The 27,207-nt window shown below is 43.8% G+C and overlaps 1 protein-coding gene and 1 long non-coding RNA gene across 2 annotated transcripts in view; one reads left to right on the forward strand and one right to left on the reverse strand.

Annotated features, from left to right (window-relative positions):
• LOC137588935 (XK-related protein 7-like) overlaps nt 1-26,479 on the forward strand; it is a 32,732-nt gene extending 6,253 nt beyond the window's left edge. Inside the window, exons 2-4 of the mRNA XM_068306287.1 lie at nt 20,285-20,484; nt 21,735-21,954; nt 22,173-26,479. Coding sequence (XP_068162388.1) covers nt 20,285-20,484; nt 21,735-21,954; nt 22,173-22,974 — 1,222 coding nt within the window. The 3' untranslated portion in view covers nt 22,975-26,479. The remainder of the gene's footprint in view (nt 1-20,284; nt 20,485-21,734; nt 21,955-22,172) is intronic.
• LOC137588941 (uncharacterized) lies at nt 13,193-15,707 on the reverse strand. The gene is made up of 3 exons (XR_011034109.1): nt 15,612-15,707; nt 14,521-14,680; nt 13,193-13,366 (listed from the first exon to the last, which is right to left on the reverse strand). It is a non-coding gene; the product is annotated as an uncharacterized lncRNA (long non-coding RNA).
• Nucleotides 26,480-27,207: the final 728 nt, after the last annotated feature.

Here is a 27,207-nt window from a genome sequence, read left to right on the forward strand (position 1 = left end):
GTGTGTGTGTGTGTGTGTGTGGGGGCCCCTTTAGGTCCTTTTGGAGACTTCATCTGCTATTCCAGTTTGTCATTTTACAAACAATTTAATTTGACGTTTTTTCTTTTTTCTTTGCATTTTAAATGGATTCTTTCATTTTTACACCTGTTCAGACGTTACAGAGATATGGTACGGTCCGTGGAGCAAACCATTAGAAAGTCACATTGGTATGCTGCTACCATCTGCTGGTTATTCTTCTTCTTTAGTCCAGTTATTTAATAATTCCACGTCTCCTGATCTGTGAAGAAATGTTTGCGTGACTTGATGATAATCCTGCTGTTCGGACAGAACCAGATAAATCAGTAAAAAAAAAAAAAAAATTGTCAGTTTTAAACGGGCATAATGTTGTTGTTTTTTAATTCCTTTTTTAAATTCACTCTTTTTAGCTCTTCTTTTCAAACACAACCTCAAACACGTTTTCAAAACATTCAACCATTATGGAGTCTCAAAGCTTTAGCACAATTTAGCTTTAATTACATTTTAAATACGCCTTTCATTGACTTTCTCGGCTTTTATTTTCAGATCAAGCTTTTAAAACATCTTCAGGTTTGACTTCTGGAGATATTAACCTTGCCCCTGCAGATTGTCTTTATGGTTTTTATGCTTTCATACATCGTTAGCCTTTAGTTTCAGCGTGAGGTGTTAAACTCACACCTCCTTTATTTGGATGCTCAAACGACTGAAGACCAGAGTTTACAGCTCAATCAACAGATTAAGAATGAAATGCATTTAAAAGTGTTGATGGTGGCTCAGAGAATGTGAGCATTTAATGATGCCCAAAGATCAGAGCAAAGCATTGTGGGTAGTACAAGGTAACAGGAAAGCATTAAAGGAAACAAACCAACAGATTTAAATCGTCTGAGAGTTTGACTCCGAGTCCAGTTGTTAGCATGTTAGCAACCTGAGTGTGTTAGCATGTGTTAGCAGCGTGATTTAGCCACTTCCTGGATTCGAACCTTCATCCGACTCATTTTGGTTCAGTCGGCAGTTTTGGCGTGAGAGAATAAACGTTGAAGCTCTGCTATCCGTCCATCAAACAGATAAGTCCCGCCTTTTTTCTCATCACCTGTCTCGGAATCGTGCTGACAAAGCAACCAATCAGCAAACGGGACGACACAGGTGACGGTAAACGTCAGCTGGGGTCAAACACCCTGAACTCTCCTGTCTGGTTCTGATGGATCAGCTGATCAGACGGGTGAGACGTTCAGGGTTCCCGCGCTCTCGAGTCGTGTTCCAGACGAAACGTTTTTCTCTTCCGATGGAACGTTAAAGCCGTCGTTTCGGCCTTTTCTCAGCTTCGCCCACACTTCCTGTCAATCAGCCGGAGACGAGAAAAAACCCTGACGCGCAGACAATAACATCAAATCTGACATTTCTCTCCTCTCTTGTTCTTCCTCTCTCTCTCCCTCTTGTTCGTCTGACTCTGCCTCGCTTCGGCTTCCAGAGGCAGAGGAGTCATGACAGACGCTCAGAGACGTCCTCTTCCAGAGGAAGTCGGCGGGAGGCTTCGGCGCTTTATTTAAGAGTGAAAAGCGGAATAAAATTTTTTTTTTTTTTAAACGAGTGAATGCGCTGCTAATGAAGCTTTTGTGTTAACGCTTTGTAGACGAGGGCAATAAAAAGAACAAATGTTCAAATGCTCGTAATCAGTGGGAACCGCTGCAGAGGGGTGAAAACAATGAGGTGCAAAAAAGAGAGAGAGAGAGAGAGAGAGAGAGATGGAGGTCTGGATGTTGGATGAAAATTAATGCCCCCAAAAATGTTTCATCACCGGAAGAGAAGCGGCGAAGGTGAAGAAATAAAAGGCAGCAACGGTAATGAGAGATTAAAACCTGTGTGACTCGTCCTGGTGTTGATTCATCCGTCTCTCTGTGGGGATGGATGGAGGGATGGAGGGAGGTGAAGTTAGACAGGAAGGGAACGGAAAGAAAGGACGAACATGCAGACGAGTTTTTGCCTTTAGATTTTAGTGGCACATATTCTGGTTTTGATTTTTTTGATTTTTTTTTTTTTAATAAACAAGATTAAGATTTCTTTTTTTTAAATTTTTTAATTTTTTTAATTTTTAAAAGAGCACTTTCAAATGACAATGTCATATTCTGTTACTTACAGCCTCAATCACATATACAACATATACAATTACATTATTATAAAAATTAAATTAAGTTTTTGTGTTTTTTTTAAGATTTCTTTTTTTTAAAAATTTGAATATTGAATTTAAAGAGCAGGAACCGTGTTTCCCTCGATGCTGCAGAAAGATTCAAATATTCCTGAAACTGTTGCTTCGTAAAAAGTTTCAACCTCGTCTCGATTGCCCTTTTCCCTTTTTGTCATTTCTTCCCTTTTTTTTTTTTTTTTTCTCTTCAGGGACAAAAACTATATGGAATAAGTTTGAGCTTCCTCCTCGTCCTCCTCCTCTTCCTCCTGTTACATCAATATTTCATGTCTTTGGTTTTTTTTTTTTGCTTGATTTGATTTGGTCTTCTTGTCGTGTGTCTCCTGTTGTTCTTGTTTTTTTTATTCCTATCTGCAAAGACATTCATACACAAACGTGTGTGTGTGTGTGTGTGTGTGTTTTGCCGTTCCTTGCAATGGTCAGTTCATTATTTACACACATGTACACAAACACAAAAAAGCCAATTACATTAAAGCACGCCTGAATGCGTATGTGTTCACTGATCCATGCAGTAATAGGGATTACACACACACACACACACACACACACACACACACGCACACGCACACGCACACACACACACACACACACACACACACACACACACACAGGTTCATGCTGCTGCTGACCTGTAACACCCAGACACTCATAAATACAGACCACAAACACACAATCCATTAATCCCCTAAATCCAATAAGAACACAAACAGACGTGTGTTTCATGAATTAAAAGAGCGTCTTTAGACAAGCAAACAAAGACAATAAACACTTTAAAAACATTTCTGGGATGACTAAACATCTAAAACAAACTTTCATCAACCTCACCAAAAGTGAGATTAATTCTCCACTCAGATTTTGTGACATTTGGACTCTTTGACTGTTGGAATTTGAATCACCGATCATTTGTAATTGAGAATTAAAAAGCTAAAATCGAGCAACAATTGTGTTTTTCTGAAAGTTATCCCTTGTTTGTTTGACATCCTGAGTGTCACCAAAGTTTCCACGTCGTAATCAAAGGCAGTAAATGCGTCTCCCGCTGCGTTCGCAGGTAGGACGCGTCAGGTGTTTTAAAACCCGAGTGTCTAAAATGAGAGGCATTAAGCAAGCGTTCTTTTATTCCCTCGCCGCGGTGGGTGGCGTTATTACTGGTCCCCAGTGGGGGAGTACAATGAAATGGAAACAAAGGTTTTCCGTCTTTTTTTTTTCTGCCGCTCTGTTCTCCCGTCTTCTAAACGCTCCTTAGGATAAAACAAGACCTAACAATGCAGCCGGCGGGGCGTCCAGCCCGACTCCTTCCTCCTGTGGGCACCGCAATCAAGATAGGAAGGGAGGGATGACAGGGAGGACAAGAGAGAGGGAGGAGAAGAATGGAAATAATTAAGATGGGATGAAGCGTGAAAAGAGGGATGAGAGACAGGATGGTGAGGAAAGGAGGGTGACAACAACAGAGATGATTGGTGCAGGAGCAATAAAATGTCACAATTTCCCATAATCCCTTACAATGTGCCTGTCTCTTCTGTCCGGCCCGAGCCTGCAGCCAAGACTCAGGGCTGAGGTGACCTGAAGGTCAAGGTTAGTTACAGCCCAGGTATTTCGTTTTTCATGCGGTGGATTTAACGCAACTTTATCAATACACTTCAATATTCTGGTCACATGATGCATCAGGAATTTGGGGAAATTTAGATGTGATGGGAGAAAAATGCGACGACACAAACACACTCTAATCTTCCTTCCCAAAGAGGGATGGTTGCCATCGGCGACATCATAGTATTCCCATCGGAGTGCTCTCCTCCGTAGGCTGTTTGCTGTTCAAACACTTCCAGCCCCGACACACACACACACACACACACACACACACACACACACACACACACACACACATAAGGGAGTCGAATCCTGAAGCCTCGATATCACTCCGTCAGACGATGTCAGAAGTTTCCTGCTCCCCCTGTTTTGCTTTGAAGCCACAGAGAATGTCTTCCTCTGTGGTTTTTCTCGCTGTGGATGATCCCAAACACCTCCGGACGGCTGTGTGTTTGTCCGTTCACACCTGGATTGTGACACTCTGTGAACGCTGTGGTCAGATCTCGCTGTTCTGTCAGCGATTGAGCACAAAAGGAGTCAGTTGTTAGCAAGAAAGACCAACTCTTGCTGTTTTTTTTTAAAATCAGGATAGAAAGAAGAAAATGTGGATTTATTCCACAAAGTATCACGAAGGATGTAGAATTTGCAGCAGCAGTTAAAAGGCGGCTGCGTCGCCGTGGTTACGAGTTTTAAAAAAAACTGCAGTTCAAGGATGGCACAACAAATGTTTACGAATGCAACAAAGAAGAAAACAACTTTTTCCCTGTGCTGTTGAGGCGTTTGACTCTCCGCTGCCCTCTAGTGGAAGCACCAACGAAAACACAAAAGACGTGTGTCGGCGGGATCGACCTCCACGGACGCCGTACGTAGTTCCAGTTTGGATGGTCCATCAATCTGCTCCCCTGCCCCCCTGAGCTCGCAGCCAACCAATCACAGATGGGATCGATGCGCCCAAACGGATGGAGGTTGTGTAAAATAAAGTTTATCTTGAATAATGATCCAGTTAATAAAGATGATTCCGATTACGAGGGTAATTTCTTTTAGTTGACCCAACAGGGGACCTGGGCGACCCAGGTTTGTCCGCCGATGCCCCAACATTCCACCAAACGGTTCAATGTTGGGGTCGAATCCCACCCAGGGGTGACAAGGAGAAAATCGGTGGGTGGATATTTCAACGATACAAAGTTCTAGTTACTGATTTAGGTGTTTAAAGAGTCCATATGGTGAAAAAGATTCGTTTGATGATCTGAGCGATTTGGTGAAAGCCCTGAAAGCAGACGTGGGAAACCCCTTTGATTCTGACATGAGGCCTTTATTAAAGCCAGAATTGTCATGTTCTCCATAAAGCTCGTCTTCCCCTGCAGAAACACAACCTGACATTTACATCTCCTTCATCAAACCCGGCAGTCTGCTCGCCGATGAGAGGAAGAGCGAGCGGGAAGATGATGAAGGTGAAGAGTAAAATGGCCATGAAAGAGAGAGAAAGACGAGCGGCTGGAAAAGACTAAGAAAATATCATGAAAGAGCGACAGACTGAGGGGAGAGGAGGAAGAGGAGCGAGCGGAATACAAAGCAGGAGATCAAACGGGAAGATGGATTAAAAGACGACAAGGAGCGAGACGGGAAACTGGCGTAGGAGAGAGTGACATAAAATACGGAATGATGTAGACGAGAGAGGAGAGGAAGTGAAGGGAAGGAAATAGAGCAGGAAGTGACTATCACAAAGACGAGTGGTGGGGAAGTGTGTGTGTGTGTGTGTTTGTGCGTGAAGTGGCAGCAGTATCACACTCACACGTGGCGGCGGTGGTACGTCTACCGCCGCCCCCGCCGCCTCCATTACCCCTGTAAAGTTATTCAAATATTTGCTTCAGTATACAAATATTTTCCATAAATTCCAAAGTCGGAGTATCTCTGGGTCTTGCTCGAACTGTTTGAGGCAGCATCTGCCCAGATTGGGTCTAAAAACCCAATCCCCACATGGGTTGAACTCTGAACTCTGCCATGAACATCCTCTAGAATAAGCCTCAGAGACAGGGTGAAGCGTTCAGGCGTGGACGCCCTGCTCTGGTAAGACCTGGACTGTCTCATCAAGCCTGGAAAGACCTGGGAAGATGAAAGCTTCGATCTTTTTCTGTTCTTTGGAAGGTCTTGGTTTCACCAAAAACGGCAATTTTTGTAATGGTAAAATAACTTATTTTTACATATGTAACTATATATATATATATAAAATGTTCAATATCTACAATTGATGAAATGCTCTGCTGCCACCTGCAGGGGATCAGTTCGTCACTACTGCAGAAGATATTGATAGAGGAGATCGCCGCCCTCCCCAATTGAAAAACATAATTGATGGCAGCCAAGAAGTTAAATGTGCTTTCTTTTTAATCGATCTAATGCTTCACAGGAGTGTAGAGTTTGGAACCGTAAACAAATTAAATCAGTTATTCCTCACATTATAAACACTTTTATTCAGATTCGTCTGTCGCTCGAACAAAGAGACGCCACTCCTTACATCGACGTGTCAGTCAGCACAAAGAAACTCAACCCACTTCAGTGTGTAACCACACACACACACACACACACACACACACACACACACACACACACACACACACACACACACACACACACACACACACACACCAGGGAGTTGAGTCATAGGAGTGACTGTCAGAAAGATGGATGGACGAAACAATGAAAATCAATGAAGTATGTGTGTCTGTGTGTGTGTGTGTGTGTGTGTGTGTGTGTGTGTGTGTGTGTGTGTGTGTGTGTGTGTGTGTGTGTGTGTGTGTGTGTGCAAGATAGAGAGACATGTTGTGTCCATTTAAGTGTGTATGACAGATGAAGAATTGTCTATGTGTGTGTGTTTGTGTGTGTTGAGAGAGAGAGAGGCTGAAATGCAGTCAGCGCCTCGTTATTAACAAGTTTTTCTTTTTAATTAACGCCACTTGACCACAGTTTATTTCCTGGGAACACAGCCAGAAAACACACACACACATACACACACACACACACACACACACACACACACACACACACACACACACACACAGATTTAAGGTGATTTTAGCTGACAGGAGCCATTTTTCCTCATTTATTGACCACAGATTTCTTCCCGTTCTTAATGTGTTAAACTTCCTCTTGTCGTCTCTATTCTTTCCTTCCCTTTGTATCACCCTGTTTGTCGCTGATGGGTGTTGGTTTTCCTCCCTGGGGTGTCTGTGGGATGTTATCAGCCGGGTGAACACTAAACCCCCCAGCGGCGAGGGCAGCTCAGGATGTAACAATGGTCATCGGATGTCAGTTTCTTGAAAGTCAGTCTGGTGTCCGGATATGGAACCTGGATGACGTCGGAGAATTTTGGAAAGTTTCTTTTTATTATTTTGTTGAAATGTTTGGTTTTTTTGTTGTTTATAATGTTCGGGGGATTAAACCTGGATTGAACCTGGATTAAACCTGAATTAAACTTGGATTAAACTTGGATGATTGTTTCCAGGACAGCTGATTTGTCACAGCTTTTCTGTCAACGTTAGCCTCCCGAGCTAATCTCCAAACTGATTAAACCCTTTCTGGGGGTGGGTGTGGCTTAAAATGTCAATGAGTTAAATTAGCCACACCCCTTCTTTGGAGTGGGTGTGGCTTTGGTTTGCTTTCACTTAGACGTTACACATGTAGCACACTTCAAACAGTCTTTATAGAAGAGAGAGCGAGTCACGATGCTATTGCTAACCTATCATGAACCCCGACATTAGAACTGGATTAAATAGATGGTTTTTAATTTACATTTAAAACAGGAATGTTTGTGTTTTCTCCTACATCCTCTGGATGTTCTAGCGGAACGTCTGAAAGCACCAAATGATTTAGTTCCCAGGATCTGAGGGTCCGGGAGAAGTTCTGAAGTAAAGTCTGGTTAATGTGTCAAAAATACTCCACAAGCAAATATCCAAGTAAACACAGTGGTGGGATTTAAATTACTCGTTTAAATGTTTAGTGTTTTTGAGTTTCTGGAGACGCAACCATAAAAACAACAAATAGATAAACAGGATGATTGCATGGTAGACATGGTTGGTTGGTTGGTTGGTTGGTAAATTTTTTTTTTTGCACTGGTCTAGTTTGGATTATCGCAAAAAATCTCAATTTGCTTCTCTAACTTTATCTGCGGATCATATTTCCATTGGACGGGGCGGGGCTTGGGGGCGGGGCTTGACCTGAGACACCCTAGCAAATGTGTTGTACTGGAGCCTGTGGATACCGATGAAAGTGAGCCATATCGTCATAAAAAATTAAAGGAATGCGTGATGTCATCCTGAATTAACCTTTGAACCCTTAACAAACTCTCTGAATGGTGGACTTGGAAGAGGGGGCGTGGCCTGACTTGGACGCCGCTGACTGATGCCGAGTCACTCCTGAATGTTGAAGCCAGTCTCTTACATCAGAGGTCAAATTACCGGCTTTGAATGAATGATTGATTTTGTGCTTTTTATTCACATGTTAAATTCTTGTCTTCCTCATCCTGCTTTCCCTCACTGGTTTTTGTGGGTATTCATTCGCCACATCGTGACACGTTTGAGTGCTCAGCGAACATTTACAGCCGCCATCCTGGCTTTTTTTTTTTTTTTTTGTTGCGGTACAGTTTAACACACACACACACACGCCGTCTCATCGCGGTCTATTCACGGTGTGTATCCCTCATTAGTGTCATTCAGGGGTGTGAATGGACCGGCAGCTGCCGACGCGATAACCGCTGTTCAGCTCCGCCACTCACCCTCACACACCTTCCAATTCAGTGTAATGAAGAATGGCATCCTAACGTTTGACTGGTGGCGTGTGTGTGTGTGTGTGTCTATGTGTGGGTGTGTGTGTTTTACATGAGAGAACAATGCTTTTTCGTTTCGTCACCTGTTTCTCTGCTCATTTCGCCTCTCGAATTAGAACTCTCCCTCCTCCTCTTTCTCCTCCTCCTCCTCCTCTTCCTCTCTCAGTGCTCCTCTCCTTCCTTCAGATGCCCCATTTCCCATCCTCCCTCCCTCTCTCTCTCTCTTCTGTCCTGCCTCCAACCTTCCTTTTACCTCTCCGAGCAGGAACGTTTACCTCCAGCTGTGATTTGGCCAGATTTTGGCTGCCACGCTGAAAAAAACTGCATCAAAACACAAGAGGTTTATCCCAACTGGTGTTCTTGTCTGGTTCTTCCTCATCCTCATCACCTTCATCCTCGTCTTCGTCTTCAAGAACAACTTGCTTCAGTCAGACAGTCATAGTTTGGGATGTGTGTTGTTTGTTGAGTCTCGAGTCAAGTCACATGACGAGACTGACGAACCTCTAGTCAAGATTAATAAATAAATGTCCCATGTCAGGACTAACAAGTCCAAAGTTGAGTCCAAGTCAGGACTAACTAGGCTTTATTGGGGTCTCATGATATGACTGACAAAACACAAGTCAAGTCCTAGCTCAGTATTGATCCTTTGAGAGTCAAGCCCTGAGTCCTAGACTTTTGTGTTGGAGTCATGACGCTTTCTTCACTTCCTTTCTCTCCTCCCTTCCTGTCTCCAGTCAGGTCGTCTTAGAGATTCCCTGTTCCTGCTTTTTTTTTGAGGATTTTTGTCCAGAATCAGTTTTTGGTTTTCCGTTTTTGGTCAGGAGTTAAAATCTTGTTGCTGTTCGATGCTAAGGCTGCGTGAGCTGGGTTTATCTTGGTAGATATGTGTGTGTTCAGAAGTGCAACAGACCCAAAGATGTTTCACAAGTTTTCTGCTTCCAATCTCACCTCAGTGGGAAAATGAGAATTCTCATTCTCATCCGTCGGTGAAGCTCCTGCCTCTTTATTCTGAACAATAAACTCACTGTGAGGGCGCCGGCACGCCTCCGCTAATCCTGACTGAACATTTTCCCCGTTTGTTTCCAAAAACAACTTTACACTCCGAGCGAGGCGACACCTGCTCGCAAACACAAAGTACAACAACAGCTTATTCTATCAGCACCAACAGCCACAAACAGGACTTCAGGTCCAAATTAGACACAATCATCCTTTTTATTTGCTTTATTCGTGGGTCTACATTTAAATAATCCTATAAATCTGGAGAAAAAAAAAACATGAGAAATAGAGCGCTTACCTTCTGTTCTCTTCTGAACAGACTCGCGGAATCCAACTGCGCTCGCTAACGTCACCTTTTTGTTTGAACTTTTTGTCTCTCGGCAAACACACAAATGTTATTTCAACTGTAAATATGAATCACTAAAGTTGTTGTAACAGCAGCTTCGGAGGAGGAAGGTGTTCAGATAGCATCTGGAGGAGCTATTTTTTCCACTGGAGGCTGTATTTAAACTTAAAAACTGAATATAAAAGGTACATTTTGAAAGGCGTGTTCTAATGTCGACCAGTAGAGGGAGCTATTCAGTATTATAACCTCTCATCTGCTTTATCCAGAGAGGAAGAAACGCCACATCACCTGTCTGATGACCTCGATAGCATGTTGGTGTTGGGTAATTCTGAAACTGATCAGTCATGATCATAACCTGTAATAATTTATATGTGAAATCCCAGCCAATCAGAAGGTCAGGTTTAAGAATAAGAAATATCCCTGCCATATTTCTGCTTTTCCTGACTCTTTTTTTTTCTTCACAAGCCAACACGCAGCAGGTTCTGGTTGGACGGTTAGGATTTATTTGAGGTGAAACTAATGTTGGCTCAAATGTGGGTCAGTATCCATGACAACTGTATGAGGGGGGGAGATTTTGTGATGCTTAAAGCATATAATATAATGTAGATCTGAGGGTTTCAGCACCTCTGGCTCTTCTAAAGAACATTCTGTATAATATAGGCTAAAAATACCACATACACATTATAATATATTATTATTATTATAGTTTCTGCATGCACTATATTTTATATATATATATATATATATATATATATATATATGCTGCTTACATATTATATATTATTATATAGTATTATTCTTATAATAACAAAGACATGAATACTAAACCTTACATTCCTGCTCATCTAGTTCTTCCTGGATGTCTTAGTTTTGGAGGAAAAGGAGTGTAAAGACAGGAAAGTGTTTTTATAATAATGAGCGATAATATTAATACGGTTGAGAAACAAACTGGACTTGCCGTCTTTCTTCTTTCCTTCCCCTCCTCCTGGATGCTTCAGACTTCAGCTGAAACACGGTGACATCTTTTTATTGCAGCATTTTCAAATCTCTCTCTGATTGGCCAGAGGGGGGTGCGCCTGTCGTCGCTTTAATTGCCGTGACGTCGAGCAGTTTATCCGAAACTTCAGCGCCTCCGATACCTCCTTCCGTCTCCCTCCTGGCTTTCCTAAAGCTGCTACGATTGGCCCAGGGGAGAGGGGCGGGGGGGTTCCGGCATTGATCGGCTCATTACTGATTGGCTGAAGGGATGCCTGCATCACTTGCAGGGGATTAAATGTTTACTCTGACACACACACAAACAAACAAACAAACAAACATGCATCACAACAACAAAAATACACAGACTGCCTCTGATGCATCCAGACGCTCTCTTTCTTCTTCTGCCTGGATTTTTATCCCTCGCTCTGTCGTTCAGAGACATGACTTAAAAATAACGGTTTCCCTCTGTCTTTCTCACACACACACACACACACACACACACACACACAAACCCACACACACACAGCTCAGTTGAGTGGCTATGTGGGACAGCAGCTTGGGGATAGACAACTGATTCGCTTTGAGTGGCACATGGATATTTATAGCTGGTGTGTATCAGATAACAGGTGCTGGATGCTGACTAAAGAGCGTCTGCCGATTCACTGCGTGTCTTCATGTTTTTTGCATGTGTCATGCTTGTGTGCATGTTAGTCTTGTATGTAAACTGACCCTACGGGACCCAGGGGTCAACACAACACGAGTGGGGGCCAAGTGATCAAGGCTTTTTCCGCGGCGCTTCACATCCCTGCGTAACCATGGTAGCGGCGTGATGAGTAAAACCATACCGGACCACCACTTTTATCCGTCCGTCTCTCTGTGTGGCAGACAAGCCGCCTCCAGTTGCAGTCGTTACAATATTTGAAATTCTAACACACATTTTTTGTGAACAATTTTCCAAATAAAATGTGTAAATTTGACGCTGCATTTCTGATGTGCTGTAACCATTACGGATGAATGCAGACATTCACGTTTCGAGCTTATCAAATAAGATTATTGATTTGATAATCAAATAAGATTATTTATTTGATAATAATAAGAGTAGACCTCAGTTATAAGCATTCAATTAGGGATTCCTCAGGGAAGCATTTGTGGACCTACTTTGTTTTCATTACACCTCCTTTTTGGAATCATTGTTAGCGATCGCCAGGTTAGTTGTCGCCATTTTATTTTATGCTGATGACACTAAACTATGCATCCGTGCCTAGACATTTATCATTTGTTTTTTTTCTGCTTGCTTAATGTGCTAACTATCCATGTCCAACACTCAGGATTGAGTCGTTTAGACATTTTTTCCAGGTCTGACAGCCTGAAAAATGATATTCTAGCGTCAGATCAGTATGTGGTGGGTGAAAAATCGCACCAGTAGTTACTTTTGTGATTCCAAGGTGAGAGAACGTATGTTCTCCATCGGAATCAGCTGATTCCGGATGGGTCCGATGACAGTGACGTGGTTGTAAATGGATGACGCCAGATGAAAAGCATGGAAGTAAACCTCTACCAGCGGAACGCCACGTCACCTGGAATGAGGCCACCGAGACAGACGCATCGCTCACAGCCGACAGGAAACACAATCACATTTACCAGATCGGAATCCGACACACAAACGCGACATCAGGTTGTTATTACAGGCAGAACGCTGCATGAAAATACTTCAGTGGAATTCCAGATGCAAACAAAGAACCGTCAGGATTTTGAGTCTGCCTCATCTCCGTATGAAAAGAACCTTGATGTTTGAAAAGCATTTTACGTGTCTCCCTGAATGCTCTCCTGTCCTGTCGAGGCGTTCGAGGTCGGTCTGTTCATTCTGCCTCTGCCTGACATAAACAAACAGTTGAGATCAGTAGAGGATGAATAATATTAGATCCATTCAGGATTATAATCTCATAACAGTTCCAGCTTTCAGTCGAGAGAACCGGGGCTTCAAGTTTCCATCTGAAGTCATTTGTGTTTTATGCTTTCATATTCCCCCACCTCTTAATTTAGTGTTTTATCTTTCTAATTCTTTTGGGCCCAACGAGGTTAATTAAATTCCTTTTTTTTTTTCCCCGTTACTTTTACACGCTTTAATCTGCGATAATGCAATTAAAAAAAATATATTTTAATCGCCCTTCTCGGCCAGGAAGTTAATCATCAGCTAAGAAATAAAAATAAAAACAGAGGTAGTTCTTTTCCTCTATTTATTTATTTAGCTTTTTTTGGGGGGGCATGAACTTGAACGACCTTCAAAGTGTAGTTTGCTCGGCGTTTTTAGGGGATCCCGTGTTCTACACACTTGTTGATGGTAGTTGAACCATGACACCGGAAAAAAAGGGAGGAGCCACCAGGACTTCGAATTCACTTCGATTGCTGTGATTGGCTCGTCTCAGATCTGGACGAAAGAGCAGAGGAATAAACAAAAAGTAATCAGGATTCGAGTCCCGGCATCCGTCTCTGTTTCTCTGCTCCATTATCATTCATTCGTGCTCTGGTAATAAATCCCTCCTTCTCATCCATCCTCCCTCTCCCTCTCTCTCTCTCTCTCTCTCCGATCGTTCCATAAACAGTGATTGATCAGTGAAGGCAGCGGCTCGCCAATCATCGCCTCCTCCATTCCTCTTTTCTCTCCTCCTCCATTACCTTTTCTTCTCTCCCTTCATTACTTTTTCTTCACTCCACAAATCTCCTCGTCTTCACCTCCCTTTATCGCCCGAGAAAAGAAAGCATTCTCTCCTTACGTCATGGTGTCGCCTCCACTTGTTTGTTCTCTTTCTTTTTCTCTCCCATCTTCCCATTTTTAAGCCTTTGTTTCCTTCTCCTTTCCATTTCCTTTAATAAGTTGTTCTTTCTTTTAATTGTATTTTCTTTTTATTTCTTGGTTTGACTTTGTTTCTCCTCCTCTTAATCTCCTTTTCATTTAACTCACTCTTTTCCTTTCTTTCACCCACCCGTCTCCTTTTCCGTCTTTCTTCCCTTTCAATCCTTCCATTTGACACCTTTTCTTTTTCTTGCTTTCCACCTCCGTCCCTTTCCTTCTGTTCTCTGATCGTCCTCCGCTTCTTCTTTATCACCTCCTCATCCATCGTTTTTCTCTCTCCTCTTTTTATTTCCTTCCTCTCCTTCGTTGTTTCTTTCCTCCTCATTAACTTCTCTCAATTACTTTTCCTCCTAACCTGTGCGTCTCCCTCTCCTCCCCTCTGCTCCTGAACGACGAGTGTGTGTGTGTGTGTGTGTGTGTGTGTGAGTGTGTGTGTGAAAAACAGATATAAAAGATTAGACCTGAACCCTTGAGTTAAGCGATAACATCACACACACACACACACACACACACACACACAAACACACACACAATTCCCAATTAAACACTCGAGCGCTCGCCGGATCTTATCTGATCAGCAGCTTGGTAAAATTGGCATCAGTGATCAATAACCGTTCACCTCCGTGTGTTCGCTACCAACACACATTCATACACCAACATCTCATCCGTTTCTTTCTCTTCACCTCTTCTCCGTCTTCTTTTTCTTTCTCTCCTCCCATCACACTCACCTCCAGTCCATCACCTCTCCCGTTTCCTTTTCTTCTTGTTTCTTCTCCTCCACGCCGTCCTCTCGTCTCCCTCTCCCCTCCATCCCTCACACTCTCCCATAATCCTCCTCTCCGTTTCTCGGCGTGGCGGTCTAAGTAGGTCGCTGTTGACAGCTGAGCTCTGCAGACAAGAGGAGACATTATTTCTGTCCCGTGTGGGCTTCCGTACAAACACATGGCTGTTAAAGGCTCGACCTCTGCAGACGCCGCGTACGGATCTACGGGCGGCTGCAGGAAAACAGACGACACCACGGGCTGGGCATTGGGTCTCTGGGTGGGGGTGGGGTGGGGGGGCATTTCCAGTGGACAAACCAGGATGAAGTTCCCTCTATGCCCCCCCCTTCCCTTTCACTATACAAATGTGATAAAAGTCACAAACCACATGATATCCGATTTTTATCGGATGTGGATGGACGCAGTCTGAACAGCTCCCAACACTCCGATCGGATACCCATGATGTCATTTCTGCGACACGAGAGCAAGGCGTCAGATGGAAGAGCGTTGCGAATTACGGAGCGGTAAAAAGTGGAAGAAGAAGTTGACAATATCTGTCTGGTGTGTGTGTGTGTGTGTGTGTGTGTGTGTTTTCTCCACCTCTATCAGACAGTGATACCACCAATACGCTAAGGTAACAAAACGTCACGTTGGGCGTCGTTGTCGTTGTCGTTGCCACTGTCGCAATTGTACAACCTCACACATTACACGTATTGGACGTCGTTGCTACGGCAACCTGTCAGATCGCATTTGGACACTTGCTAAAAGCAGTGTGAACAGTCAGCCCGGGTATGGAAGGAAATCCGATATGCCTGCAGTCTGACGCAGCTTAGGATCAGTCATGGGGGACTAGAACTGATAGAGGTCCCTCTAGGATGTCCATGGACAACCCCCTCCAAGGTGCTCTTCCATTGGTGGAGACCTGATGATGTCATCTGTAGGTCAGGACCTCCCACTCACAGAAACAAGCAGTGGAGGTGAAGTTAAACATAAAGATGAGGATAAATGTAAAAATAAAATAATTGTTAGGAGTTTAGATAAGAGCAAAAAGTAATTACCTGTCAGCAGGAAGACGCTCAGTTATTTGTGGTGAACTATATTTCATCCTCTTTAATATACCTCCCGTTGTTTCCGACACATCGCAGGAAAGTTTATGGTGCTCCAAAAATAAGGGCAGAACAGAAAAGGTCAAGATAAGCCGATAAAAACCTAACAGCATAAAAAACACATAAAAGTGAGGAGAAGATGTGGGTTTGAGATGTTATTTCATCTCCAACAGGAAACCTCATCCTCCAGTCGGCGGGAACAAGTCCGAACGCGGCGAAGCAATCATTTCTACATCTCTCAGTTATTACACAACGGCCTCTGATGTGAACTCGTCCAATCACAAGTGAGAACCAGCGCTGTGTGTTCCATAACGCAGTGTGTGTTTGTCTGCACACAAACACACACACACACACACACACACACGTACAATGAGACAATAAATTCCACTGATTGCCGATGTGATAATGGGCATGTCGAGAGTCTCTTTAGACGAGTGATGGAGGTTAAAGATACCCCCCTCCACACACACACACACACACACACACACACACACACACACACACACACACACACACACACACACACACACACACACACACACACACACCACCCCCACCTCTCTCCAGTGAACAGCTGAGTCGTTAACAGGATATAGAACTTTGCAGTGAGTCAAACCCATTAAAGGCCTGGTGCTGATACCAATTCATTGCCGTGGAGACCGACAAGGGGCCGGGTCAGGACTCGGGATCGGGTTATTAATAAACGCTTGTGCGCCCCACCCTTGACTTACAGTAAAGACCCATCAGTGATGTCACAAAGATGTGGAGTATGACATCATCAAACCTGCAGGTTGTGAACAACGGATGTAAAATCAATCATTTGGAAGCGATTGAATGATTCACCGCCTTAACAATACCGTTCGTAGTTTCATTGATCTCTGTCCCTCAGAGATCAATGAAAATAAGATCATTAATTATTCATGACTCAAATGTCAGTTCACCGCCTCTGGGCGTGGCCCTCTGTGTGTTCATTCATCTTGACCTATGGAACTTTAAAAGTTGTTTTATCCCTCAGTCGGTGTGTTTGTTCAGGATGCCTCAGGTCACATGTCTGAAATGTGCACCCCCCCCCCATTGGCTCTGGTGGATACCTTCACAGCAAATCACAGTGTCCGGTTCAGAGGTGTGGTGCGGTTGCTTGGCAACAAGGAGACAAGTAGAGAGCTAGGAGGCCTTCCAGATTCTCCTTTGTGTAATTATTGACAGGAAGTAGCTCAATCGTTTATAATTCAGGATGTGTAGAGATGTACATCAGTAGGAAAGGGCTTCCAGGGACGCTGCCTGGAATACCTGGAATGAACAGAGAAAACAGATGCTTCAAACATGAATTCTTGTGTTTCTCCTGGTCCATTATTCATTTTGGTTTTGGGGGTAAAAGTGAAAACTTTCTGAGAAACTTAAAGACTACTCTCCATCAGTTGGGTCTCTTTGGTGACACGATGGTTTCACGACTTCCTGGTCGGTTTGCGGGAACCTTGAAGGCTCTGCTGCCTCGTCTGTTGGCTTCAGTTAAATTTGGAATCTGTTCCTCGGCCTCGTTTTCGCTCCTGATGGGTGCGTTTCATTCGCTGACCTCTGGTCATAATTTAGTAAGTGGTTTAAATGAAGTGTGTGTAACAGCCGAAGTTCTCCAAATCTCTCCTTCTGGGCTCAACGTCACTCTCTGGAAGACCACACACACACACACACACACACACACACACACAGTGTCCAGCTGTGGCCTTGTAGATTGAGTTTTTAACTGAGGAGAAGGGGAACTGGGAAGGAAGAGGAGAGGAAAGACGAATCCATAGAATCCAGGGGAGGAGGAGAGAGGAGAGGATTGATACAGATTTGATAGATTGGAAGCTTGTGGTGGGGAGAACGCCTGGGGGAAGAACAAAACAAATTGGATGGAGAGACAGAGGGAAAAAAGAGAAATGAGGGAGAAAGACAATTGCTGCATGAAATTGGATTGAGGGCGGAATGAAACTAGAGGTAACAAGCAAAGCAAAGGAGGCAGAAAAGCAGATGATAGGAGGGCGATGGAGATGAACGAGACGCCGGACGAGAGAGAGATGAAACGAGAGATGAAGTTAGGACAGGAAGAAGCAGACGGAGAGGGGAAAATAACACAAAGGTAGCGTCGAAAGCTAAGCAATGTGTTGAAGTTAAAATTTGACTGAATGATGACGCAATGAGAGAGAGAGAGAGAGAGAGAGAGAGAGAGAGAGAGAGAGAGAGAGAGAGAGAGAGAGAGAGAGAGAGAGACCTATGGATTGAATGGAGCAGTGCCAGCAGTGCTTGGACAGCAAAGTATTTGCAGAGCTACAGATTTCCAGGCTGCCTTGTTGGCCTTCCTGCCTGTCTGTCAGTGTGTGTGTGTGTGTGTGTGTGTGTGTGTGTGTGTGTGTGTGTGTGTGTGTGTGTGTGTGTGTGTGTGTGTGTGTGTGTTGGGGGTTATTTTTACCCCTCTATTTAAAATCTGCTGGGGGCTGCAGAAGAGCAGGAAGAAAGCCTCGTCTCACTTTTCCTCGAGCGAGCTTCACTTCACCTCCACAACCGGTCCATCCTGCTGCGCGACCACGACCGTCCTCCTCTCCCATGATGCATCTGTCCTTCCGGCCAGTTTTCGCCAACAGGAGACGCTCTTCAGCTCCTACTTCCAGTTCTCTCGTGTCGGTGATGTCTTCACAAACACACCTGTTTCTCCAGCTGCTTCTGCAGACATCACCTGAGGCTGGGCGTTCATCGCATCTGAATGTAATCCTGTTGAGCGTGATGACATGTGATGCTCTAATCTTGCCATTTGTGAGCATTTGAGATTAGACGGAAGATAATCTATAGCGATTCATTGTTAAAAACCCCCGTAGATGGAACATTTTGATCATTTATTGCTTATAGATCATGCCTGAACTGTCTCTAACACTAACGGACGAAAGGAACTTCTATTTTTCTTGAGAGTAGATGTGTTTTCCCGGAATTTATTCATCTGTCACCGACAGCGCTGTCGTTCTGATGCAGACCTCAAAGAACGCCAGCAGGCGCTGTCCTGCCCTTCCTCCCCTCGCGTCAACATCCGTCAAAAGACACGCGTCTTCTTTCCCTCGTGTCGCCGTTGACCGGCTGCAACCTGGCAACCGTTGCCGTCGATGACAGTAAACGAAAACATACATAAAATAAAATGAAAAGCACATTGAAGTTGAATATCGACGCCTCGCTGCTGTGGTGTTTCTGGAGGATGTCACCATACTGCTGTATTTTTAAACCAGTGTTTACACTGCTGGAGATGGATGCTCTAGAATAATGCACAAACATCTTGTGAATTATTGATACACCTACACCGCCTCCGCGTGTTAACAGAAACACCTCAAAGCTAAAGTCCTGTTTATGTAAGTTATGATTCTGTGTGTATATGTGTGGAAATTGCTTTTTAATGCATGTGTGCCGATGAAACCTCGCTGGAAAATTAGAAAAGACATGAATCAACACGTGTTTGTTATTCAATACATAAAAGCTTTTTATTACAAGGTTAGCTGCAGGTTTTATTTCAGAATCATGCTGTGGATTAGAGTAACCAGAACGCTGTTGGTCGCCGGATGTCGTATCTTCTGTTGTCATGAATTCCATTCGTTGCTTCAGTCGAACTTCACTCAACTGTTGCGCATTTCTGTCTTTCATGGCAGTGATTGTCAACCTGTTTTTGCACCACGGACCGGCCTTTAGGGAATGGGTGATAAATAAGACAAAATAAAATTATACCACCAGCATTAAAGCATTTTTTTTGTCAGGTTTTTTTTTTGTTGTAATTTTTCTTGTAATAATAAACACAAATCTAATGTGCATGCAATTTTATTAGCAGAGTCCTCGTAACAATGCGCCAATGTTTGCTTGGAGTTTCAATTTAGCAGTACAGTGCGCCTTCGTTCCTCGCGGTTCATGCGTTCAAGGAACAACACGCGAATAACGAATTCCGCGATATAGCGACAAACTATTTTTTATTATTTACGGTAATTTGAACGTTTATTAACCCTCCCCATACTGATATTAAACCACCTTCTATCTGTATTACCTCTTCCCACACTCTTATCGACTTATAAAGCACTTTTGTGTCTCACGTAAGTCTGAGACTCACAGAACGTAGCGCACTTACGGATGCCGTCAGCCAATAGAATGCACGTACGATATCACCTGACTGCCTACCAAAAATCCGCGACGAGATGAAGTCTCGAGTTTTGATGCGTAAATGCGCGAGGGCACACCGTAATGCATTCTGTGTTAGCGACAGGAGTGGCCCCTTTTAAGGAGTTAGTCATGTGACCGAGGCAAGCATCTTGCATCAAGAGTGCGTAGACAGATGTGGCTGAGATAATCCAATAATTTTTCAAAAGAAAACATCGTCCAGAATCAATTTAATAAATTAAATGAAAATAATTTATTTATGTATCCTTTCTGCGTTGCCTGGTGCCAATTGACCCACAGACCAGAACCGGTCCTCAGCCTGGAGGTTGGGGACCAGAACCGGTCCTCAGCCTGGGGGTTGGGGACCACTGCTTTATAGGATATATTTATCTAACGTGATGCTTGTTTTGATTTCTTGTGCTTCACAAAAATCATCATGATCAAAATGCCCCCCCCCCCCACAGGTACATCCACGCCCTCTACCTGGGGGCCCAGAGCAGCTGGCACAGCAGCGGGCCCCGTCGCCACTTCCACTGGCGGCTGATGTTTGAGAGTGCCGACATCACCATGCTCCGCCTCCTGGAAGCTTTCCTCAAGTCGGCTCCACAGCTCGTCCTCCAGCTGAGCATCATGATCCACGGAAACGCCGTCCTCCCTCTGCAGGGTGAGACGGATGCCGGACCTGTACTCTTCTCTTGTAGCTTGGGTTAACACATGCAGATTTGCATTCTGGGCAATCATGGAAGTAAAATAGATGACAGATAGGCAAATAAATGGGTAATATTGGTGATGCATTGAAGATTAGGAGGACCCAGAACGGATCTGTGAGGAACTCCAAGACTGATATTGACCATGCAAGGAAATGCAAGGGTGCTTGTATGGTCACAATAGTACATGAAATTCCACGCTTAGATTTAAGGTAATTTGAGTCAAATGAAGCTGTGAACTATTTGCTGCTGTCTATGATGGACCAAATCCTCCTGAGATCCAGTTCATATGACGCTCTTTAAAAGTCTGTGCAGCTCTTTTTCTGCTCAGATCTTAATTCCTTCCTGGTGACTTTCACGGCTGCTTAAGATGGCTTGATTAACACACAGGAATATTTAATGATTTAAAAGGCGCTCCTTGCTGCTTGCAGAGGTTTGACAGTTAGCGTGTGCGTGAGGATGATCGTTTAATTAAAGGAGAGACCAGAGCAGGTCTATCTGAATGATCCACGGGGAAAACCTTTCTGTTTTATTCAGCGTGTTTGTCGCTGATGTTGTGATGCGTTGTGTTCCTCAGTATTCATCACTGATGAGTCACTTTAAAGCACTCTTTCAGCGACGTAGCATTTTCGCTACTTTTTCAAGAAATTGTTATTTTCCATGTAAGTCCATCAAGTATTTTAAGTATGATTTTTTTTTTAAATGAAAAATAACTTTCCTGTTGTCATGTGACAAGTACAGTTTATTTTCTATTTACCAACTATTGAGACTGTACCTACAGAAACCCCCGAAAGACACAGAACTACAGCTCCTAACAATAAAACCTGAGATGAATAAAACAGTACGTAAAATGTATAACCTTGTAAAACAAAGACGATGACATCGCCCAAAGTTAAAAGCCAGATTTATAAGATACGTCTTTAATTCCCTTGTGAACTTAACAGTCTCATATGCATAGTCTTTGTTATCATATATTATAGAGAGAGAAACTGCTCTCACCCGTCCTTTTATGGGACACATGAGGAGTAAAAGAAACGCTGTAGTTTGACTGGAGCATAAATAATCTTGTATAAGGGAGAAGAAAGCTCATTTCCTTGTTAAACTAAGGGGTCTGGTGTCTCCCATCGATGGGGGGGTTATCTATTTTCCTCGATTTAGAACTCGCCCTAACCACCCTCGTCTTCCTGTCCCGCCATCGTCTCTCCAGGTCTCTCAGCCTCCGCCTCCCTGGTCTCGTTGGCCTGGATGATCGCCTCCTACCAGAAGGTTCTGCGGGACTCTCGCGATGACAAGCTGCCCATGTCCTACAAGGCCGTCATCACCCAGATGCTGTGGCACTTCTTCACCATCGGGGCGAGGACCGTGGCCTTCGCCCTCTTTGCCTCCGTCTTCCAGCTGTACTTTGGGATATTCATTGTTAGCCACTGGTAAGACGAGATGCAGACGTTCACAATGAGTGCATGAGGAGAATTAATTGGCAGCATATTTTGAAAATCTTGCAGACAGAGAAAAAAAGAAACAAGGTGGAGCCATTGTTAACAGCTATGTTCCAACTGTAGTGTGAAAACGTTTAGCTGTTGTGGTAACAGCATGAATGCTACGTGCAGCACTCCTATCACTAATGGTGCTCTTCATCGGCTTCCAGGTGCGTCATGACTTTCTGGATCATCCAAGGCGAGACCGACTTCTGCATGTCCAAGTGGGAGGAAATCATCTACAACATGGTGGTGGGCATCATCTACATCTTCTGCTGGTTCAACGTGAAAGAGGGCCCGAGTCGCTTCCGCATGACCGTCTACTACTCCGTCACGCTGGCTGAGAATGTGGCGCTGACGGCGGCTTGGTACACCTACCGTGGCCCCCATACCTCCGACTCCTACGCCCTGGTGGTGGTGTGCCTGGTGGCCTGCAGCTTCGCCCTGGGAACCTTCTTCATGCTGGTTTACTACTGCTGGCTGCACCCCGATGGGCCTGTTTTGGGTTCGCAGTGGGGGGGTTGTGTGGATGAGGGGGTGGTGGGTGCAGGAGGGGTGGCAGGAGTGATCGATGCTTGTCTCACTCCATCCCAAGGGTCCCAAACAGACATGGTCATTACCAGTCCACCCAGGACTCTCCCTAGGACTAAAGAGACGGGGGAGGCTGTACCTGGGGAGCGCGACAGGGACAGGGACAGTTGTCTGCCCATATTCCAAGTACGTCCCTCCCCTTCCTCCTCTCCTGCACTCCTTCACAGGACCTCTTCCTCATCCCGTGCACAGGAGGGACCAGTCATCCGGATTGACCTCCCTAGAAAGCGATACCCAGCCTGGGATGCGCATTTTATCGACAGGCGTCTTCGCAAGACCATTCTGCTCCTGGAGACCACATCAGCCATCAGCCCCAGGATACAATACAGAAGTAGCATGATGGGCAGCAAAGAGGTATTAGAATATGAGACGACTGTCTAAACACCAGTCCTGAAACAAGACTTAGCCTGAGATTAGGTCTCAACCCAGGACTACCCACCCAGGAGACGCACGGAAGGGATTTGATGTGTCAGGCAACTCCATTTAGGTAGAGAGGCCGTCAAAACTTGATTGTAAAGTGTAAAGCGCAATCTGGGACCAAGGCTCTCCCCCTTAAGGCACAGTCTGTGAGCAAGTAGCATCAATGAGCTGTGGAAAGGAAGGGGAAAGAGACTGAACTGGGAAAATTATTTCCTTTTCTAAAAGCTTGGAGGTGAGGAATTCTATCTGTCATCCTGGGACCAAGGAGCATCAGTTTTTTTGCTTAATCCTGCATGGACAGAATGAGGAGTAAAAACAAAACAGAGTTGTTTGAGATCCTTGACAAACAGTCTGCTGCATGAACTTGAACCTCAGACTCCAGAGAAGGAACAGAGGAAGAGGGTTGCTAGAGTTTGCACAGGACATGCAATCATCATGTGGGCTGCTCACCAAGACTGGGATGGAGCAGCGACTCGGGTCATGAGACATCCAGACGCCTCGGCTAGCTTCTGTTCCGTTTGGGAGCGTGGGTTACATCTCAGAGGTTAGATGTGTTTTCAAAAAAAATACACAAGTGAGTCGATTTTGGTTTTTATTTCAGCGAGACAAGACAAAACTGTAGAATGAAAATGTGAATGAAGTAACGGACATCTACAAAGTTTTACTTTGCATCAATATTTAGATGTCTACAAATCTAATGACTCTGAGTAAAGAGGAATAAATTCCTTTTTTGGGTGATATGTAATCAACATTTATTATTTTCTATGCTGTACGACGTCCATGAGGTTGCATGTCCTAAACAAACTTTGGCAACTCTCCTCAGACGATCCCACCATCGTCTAGAGATATGTCGCCTCTTACTTCAAAACAGTTCATAAAATGTTGAGGCACATGTCTGAACAGCCGCCCATCCATATGTGCTTCAAAAGCAGCCATGGCAGAAGTTCCACTGTTTACATCCCAGCTGTCACTTCCGACATGAGAAAGGAATAAAGACAATCCCGACTGGATGTACTGATGTAAAGTGGGAGACTTCTGCGGTGGCCACAAGCATATGGCATGACGTACCCCCCCATCCCCACGCCCCCACCACAAACAGACCTGTGATGTACAGTTGAATCATTCAGATGTCAGATATAAGCTAGTATAATAAGCTGTAGCTGTTAGGTGATGAATGAATTTACTCTTCAGAGTCTAAACGTCGTCCACTTTACTTGGAATATTTACCACATAGGGGAGTCATGAGCAAACCATTATGATGTGAAAACAGGTTCCAGTGTTTGGGAAGAACAGCAGATGACAAGAAATGACTTTAAGAATCCTGAACGGTTTAGTTAAAATGCAAAAGCACATTTGACATCGATAAACTTGACAATAAATGCAAAGCAAACACAGACAAAGAACGCTCGGAAAAGCGCCGCGGCATCTTAGCAGGTTAGCTTGAACAGCTGCTGTCCGATGTTACCGTCGTTCTTTTGAGAAGTGATGATGTTTACAAAATGAAACCATGCACAGGCCTTTGATTCCAAGACGATATACCACTTCGGACTAGAAAGTGACATCATCAGTAGAAAAAAACAAAATGAATTGGTGAGAACTGATGAGAATTCTCTTTGATGCTGTTGTGATGCCTCGAAGCGACGAGTCCACCTGATTGCCAACCAAGTTCATGGAGAGCAGCGGCACTCGGGTCTGTCCAACAATTACAGGAAGGTTAATGGTCTTATAGTGACCTGGTCAGCACCTAGACCTGAAGGCAAAAACAATTGGCATCAGAGCCAACTTCTGTCCTCACACCAAACAGAGTTTCCTGTCCAGTCTGTCTTTGGAGATCTTTTCAAAGACTTGTAAAACCTGTTAAAAAGTGATCTGATTTGAGAGCTCTTTGAAATATTTAAACGACTGTTTGTTTTAGACTGCTGAGGACATCTCCAGAAGCCCGTTGAACATGTTTGAAACCATTCGGTTATTAGCGTTTGGGCATGATTTGAAAGGACGTGACACAGCAGTTTTCAGTTAGGATTGCAGTTAAGATGTCACAACTTTTATTCCCAGCAGGTCATGTTAGCTAACGTGTGTTAGCTGCTTTTACTCAACCAATGAAATCTCAGTGTGTCAGTCAAATAGATTCATGACGCGCTTCTCTGATTGCAGGTAGCATGATGATGACGACGAGACATTTGTTGACTGTTTTCACCCTTCGCCGTTTACTTTCGACGTTACGTTCTGTGTTCGGCTAACGATTCACCAACCCCCTAATGATCCACCACCGAAAGGACAACAGGATAAAGATCCTGGGACATCAGGTCCTGTTTCAACGTAAAATAACGGTAGACTATTTAACTAATAGCTGTGACTGGTAGCATTCAACCACTGCTAGGTATAATCTGGCAGTGTTACAGATTACAAGGTAATGTTAGTAAAATAAACTCTGGAGCATCTTAAACACGTCTGTTCCAGCATGGAAGTAAAACATGCATGTAATCTGTATGAACATTGCGGAGGAACACACGTAACGCTATACAGCAATGGTTAGCAAAGACATGTTTGAATTTTGATAGCTAGGCGTGTTGATTTTACTTTTCAGTTGCCGTTCAAGCTAAACCAACTTGTGTTTGTGTTGAAAAAGGCTGAATAATTCCTGCTTGACAACAGAACAAACCTCACTTTGGATTAATTTGTATCTCTTCTGTGGGAAACTGTTGTTGTTTTAACTCAAGGGAGAAAGAAACGACCAGGAAAACCAATTAGAGAAGCTAATCGAGACTGACATCACAGCGAGGCTGCGCTCGACCTGAACTTTTGGATATTGGTCCAACAGGAAAGCAATGTTAATGGTGCTGAAAACGACTCTACATCAACACTGATTATGTCATGTGGAACATGATAGGCTAATGTACAGATAACGCATCAATCGCCCAATCACGGGACGAAGGCGAATCTTCGCTTTTCGGATATTCTGGGCAACAACCCAGTCCTTTGTTGTTGAGGTAAAATAAGTGTTGCGCTGAATATATATCGACTTGAACAAATCATGTTAAAAAGTACAATGAGTGTCAAAACTCATTTCATCTTTTATTAATTGAAGTAATTATGTTTATTTATTTTTGTATTTGTTTTCTATCTATGTATTGTTTATTCACTTGGTGGCCATGTCTTTGGTATGATTCTTATATTAAGATGTAAAAACTGAAAATAGTTTTTTTAACTCATTCTATATATCTATATACCAGCGTGGCGCTATACTAGGACGTGTGTGTGTATGAGTATGTTGGTGTGTATGTGTTGTATGTATAGTATGTATGTTTTTGTTTAGTTTAGGGGGGGTTTGGGGGGTTTTTTTTGATAATGCTGCTTAAACATCCTCTGAGTGAACGAGCAGAAAAATAAAAAAATAAACCAGTGGTGAAAATATCTATGATGCTGTTAAAAAAGAACTCAACAAGCTGTGCTGATAACTGTAGATGGGAACAAAACTGTAGTAAACATGGCCGAACGGCCGCCAAAAATAAACTGCTGCCCGTGTTTTCTGTTAGCGGTAGAAAACAACTCTTTACTCACTCGATACAAGAATAAAACATGTAAGTTGGCATTATTTTTTCTAAATTGTGAAGTCACTTAAATGTTTCAGTTCAGATGATGACAAATTTTATTTTTTAAAGTTAATCCTTCCTGCCTTCCTTCCTTGAATACTACATTTCCCATGAGCCTTGTGAACTCCTCTGTCTCACAGTCTCAAAGCTCTCCCAGACATTTGTCCGGCGTGACCCGGAAGAGGATTTAAAGCTCTCTGATTGGCTGTTTCTTACCACAGGATGCTTAGAGGATTTTCCAGGTTTGACGCTGGAGGGAGGCGGAGCTTCTTTCCATCCTCTTCCTCTTGTTTTCTTTCTTTTCCTCTTGAGGCAACAACAAGATTTCTCCCCCAAACCAATGTGGTTCGATCTCTCCATCTCTCTCTGGCGTCGCTCCATCCTGAGGATTTGATGTTTATTTGTTTGTCGTCTCTGGAGCTCCATCATCCAAATAACAATCTGCTTTCTTTTCGTCTTCTTTTTTTTCCTAGTTTTTGTGTTTTCAGTCCAGTTCCTCCTCCTCTTCCTCTTTTTATTTAATAACAACAGAAGGAGGACAGAGGCTGAAAGATGCTCCACATTTCTATGCTGTTTTCCTCCCCTCTCTTGTTTGACTCAT

This window comes from Antennarius striatus, chromosome 2 (assembly GCF_040054535.1).
Source record: "Antennarius striatus isolate MH-2024 chromosome 2, ASM4005453v1, whole genome shotgun sequence".
In the NCBI taxonomy this organism is placed as follows: Eukaryota; Metazoa; Chordata; class Actinopteri; order Lophiiformes; family Antennariidae; genus Antennarius; species Antennarius striatus.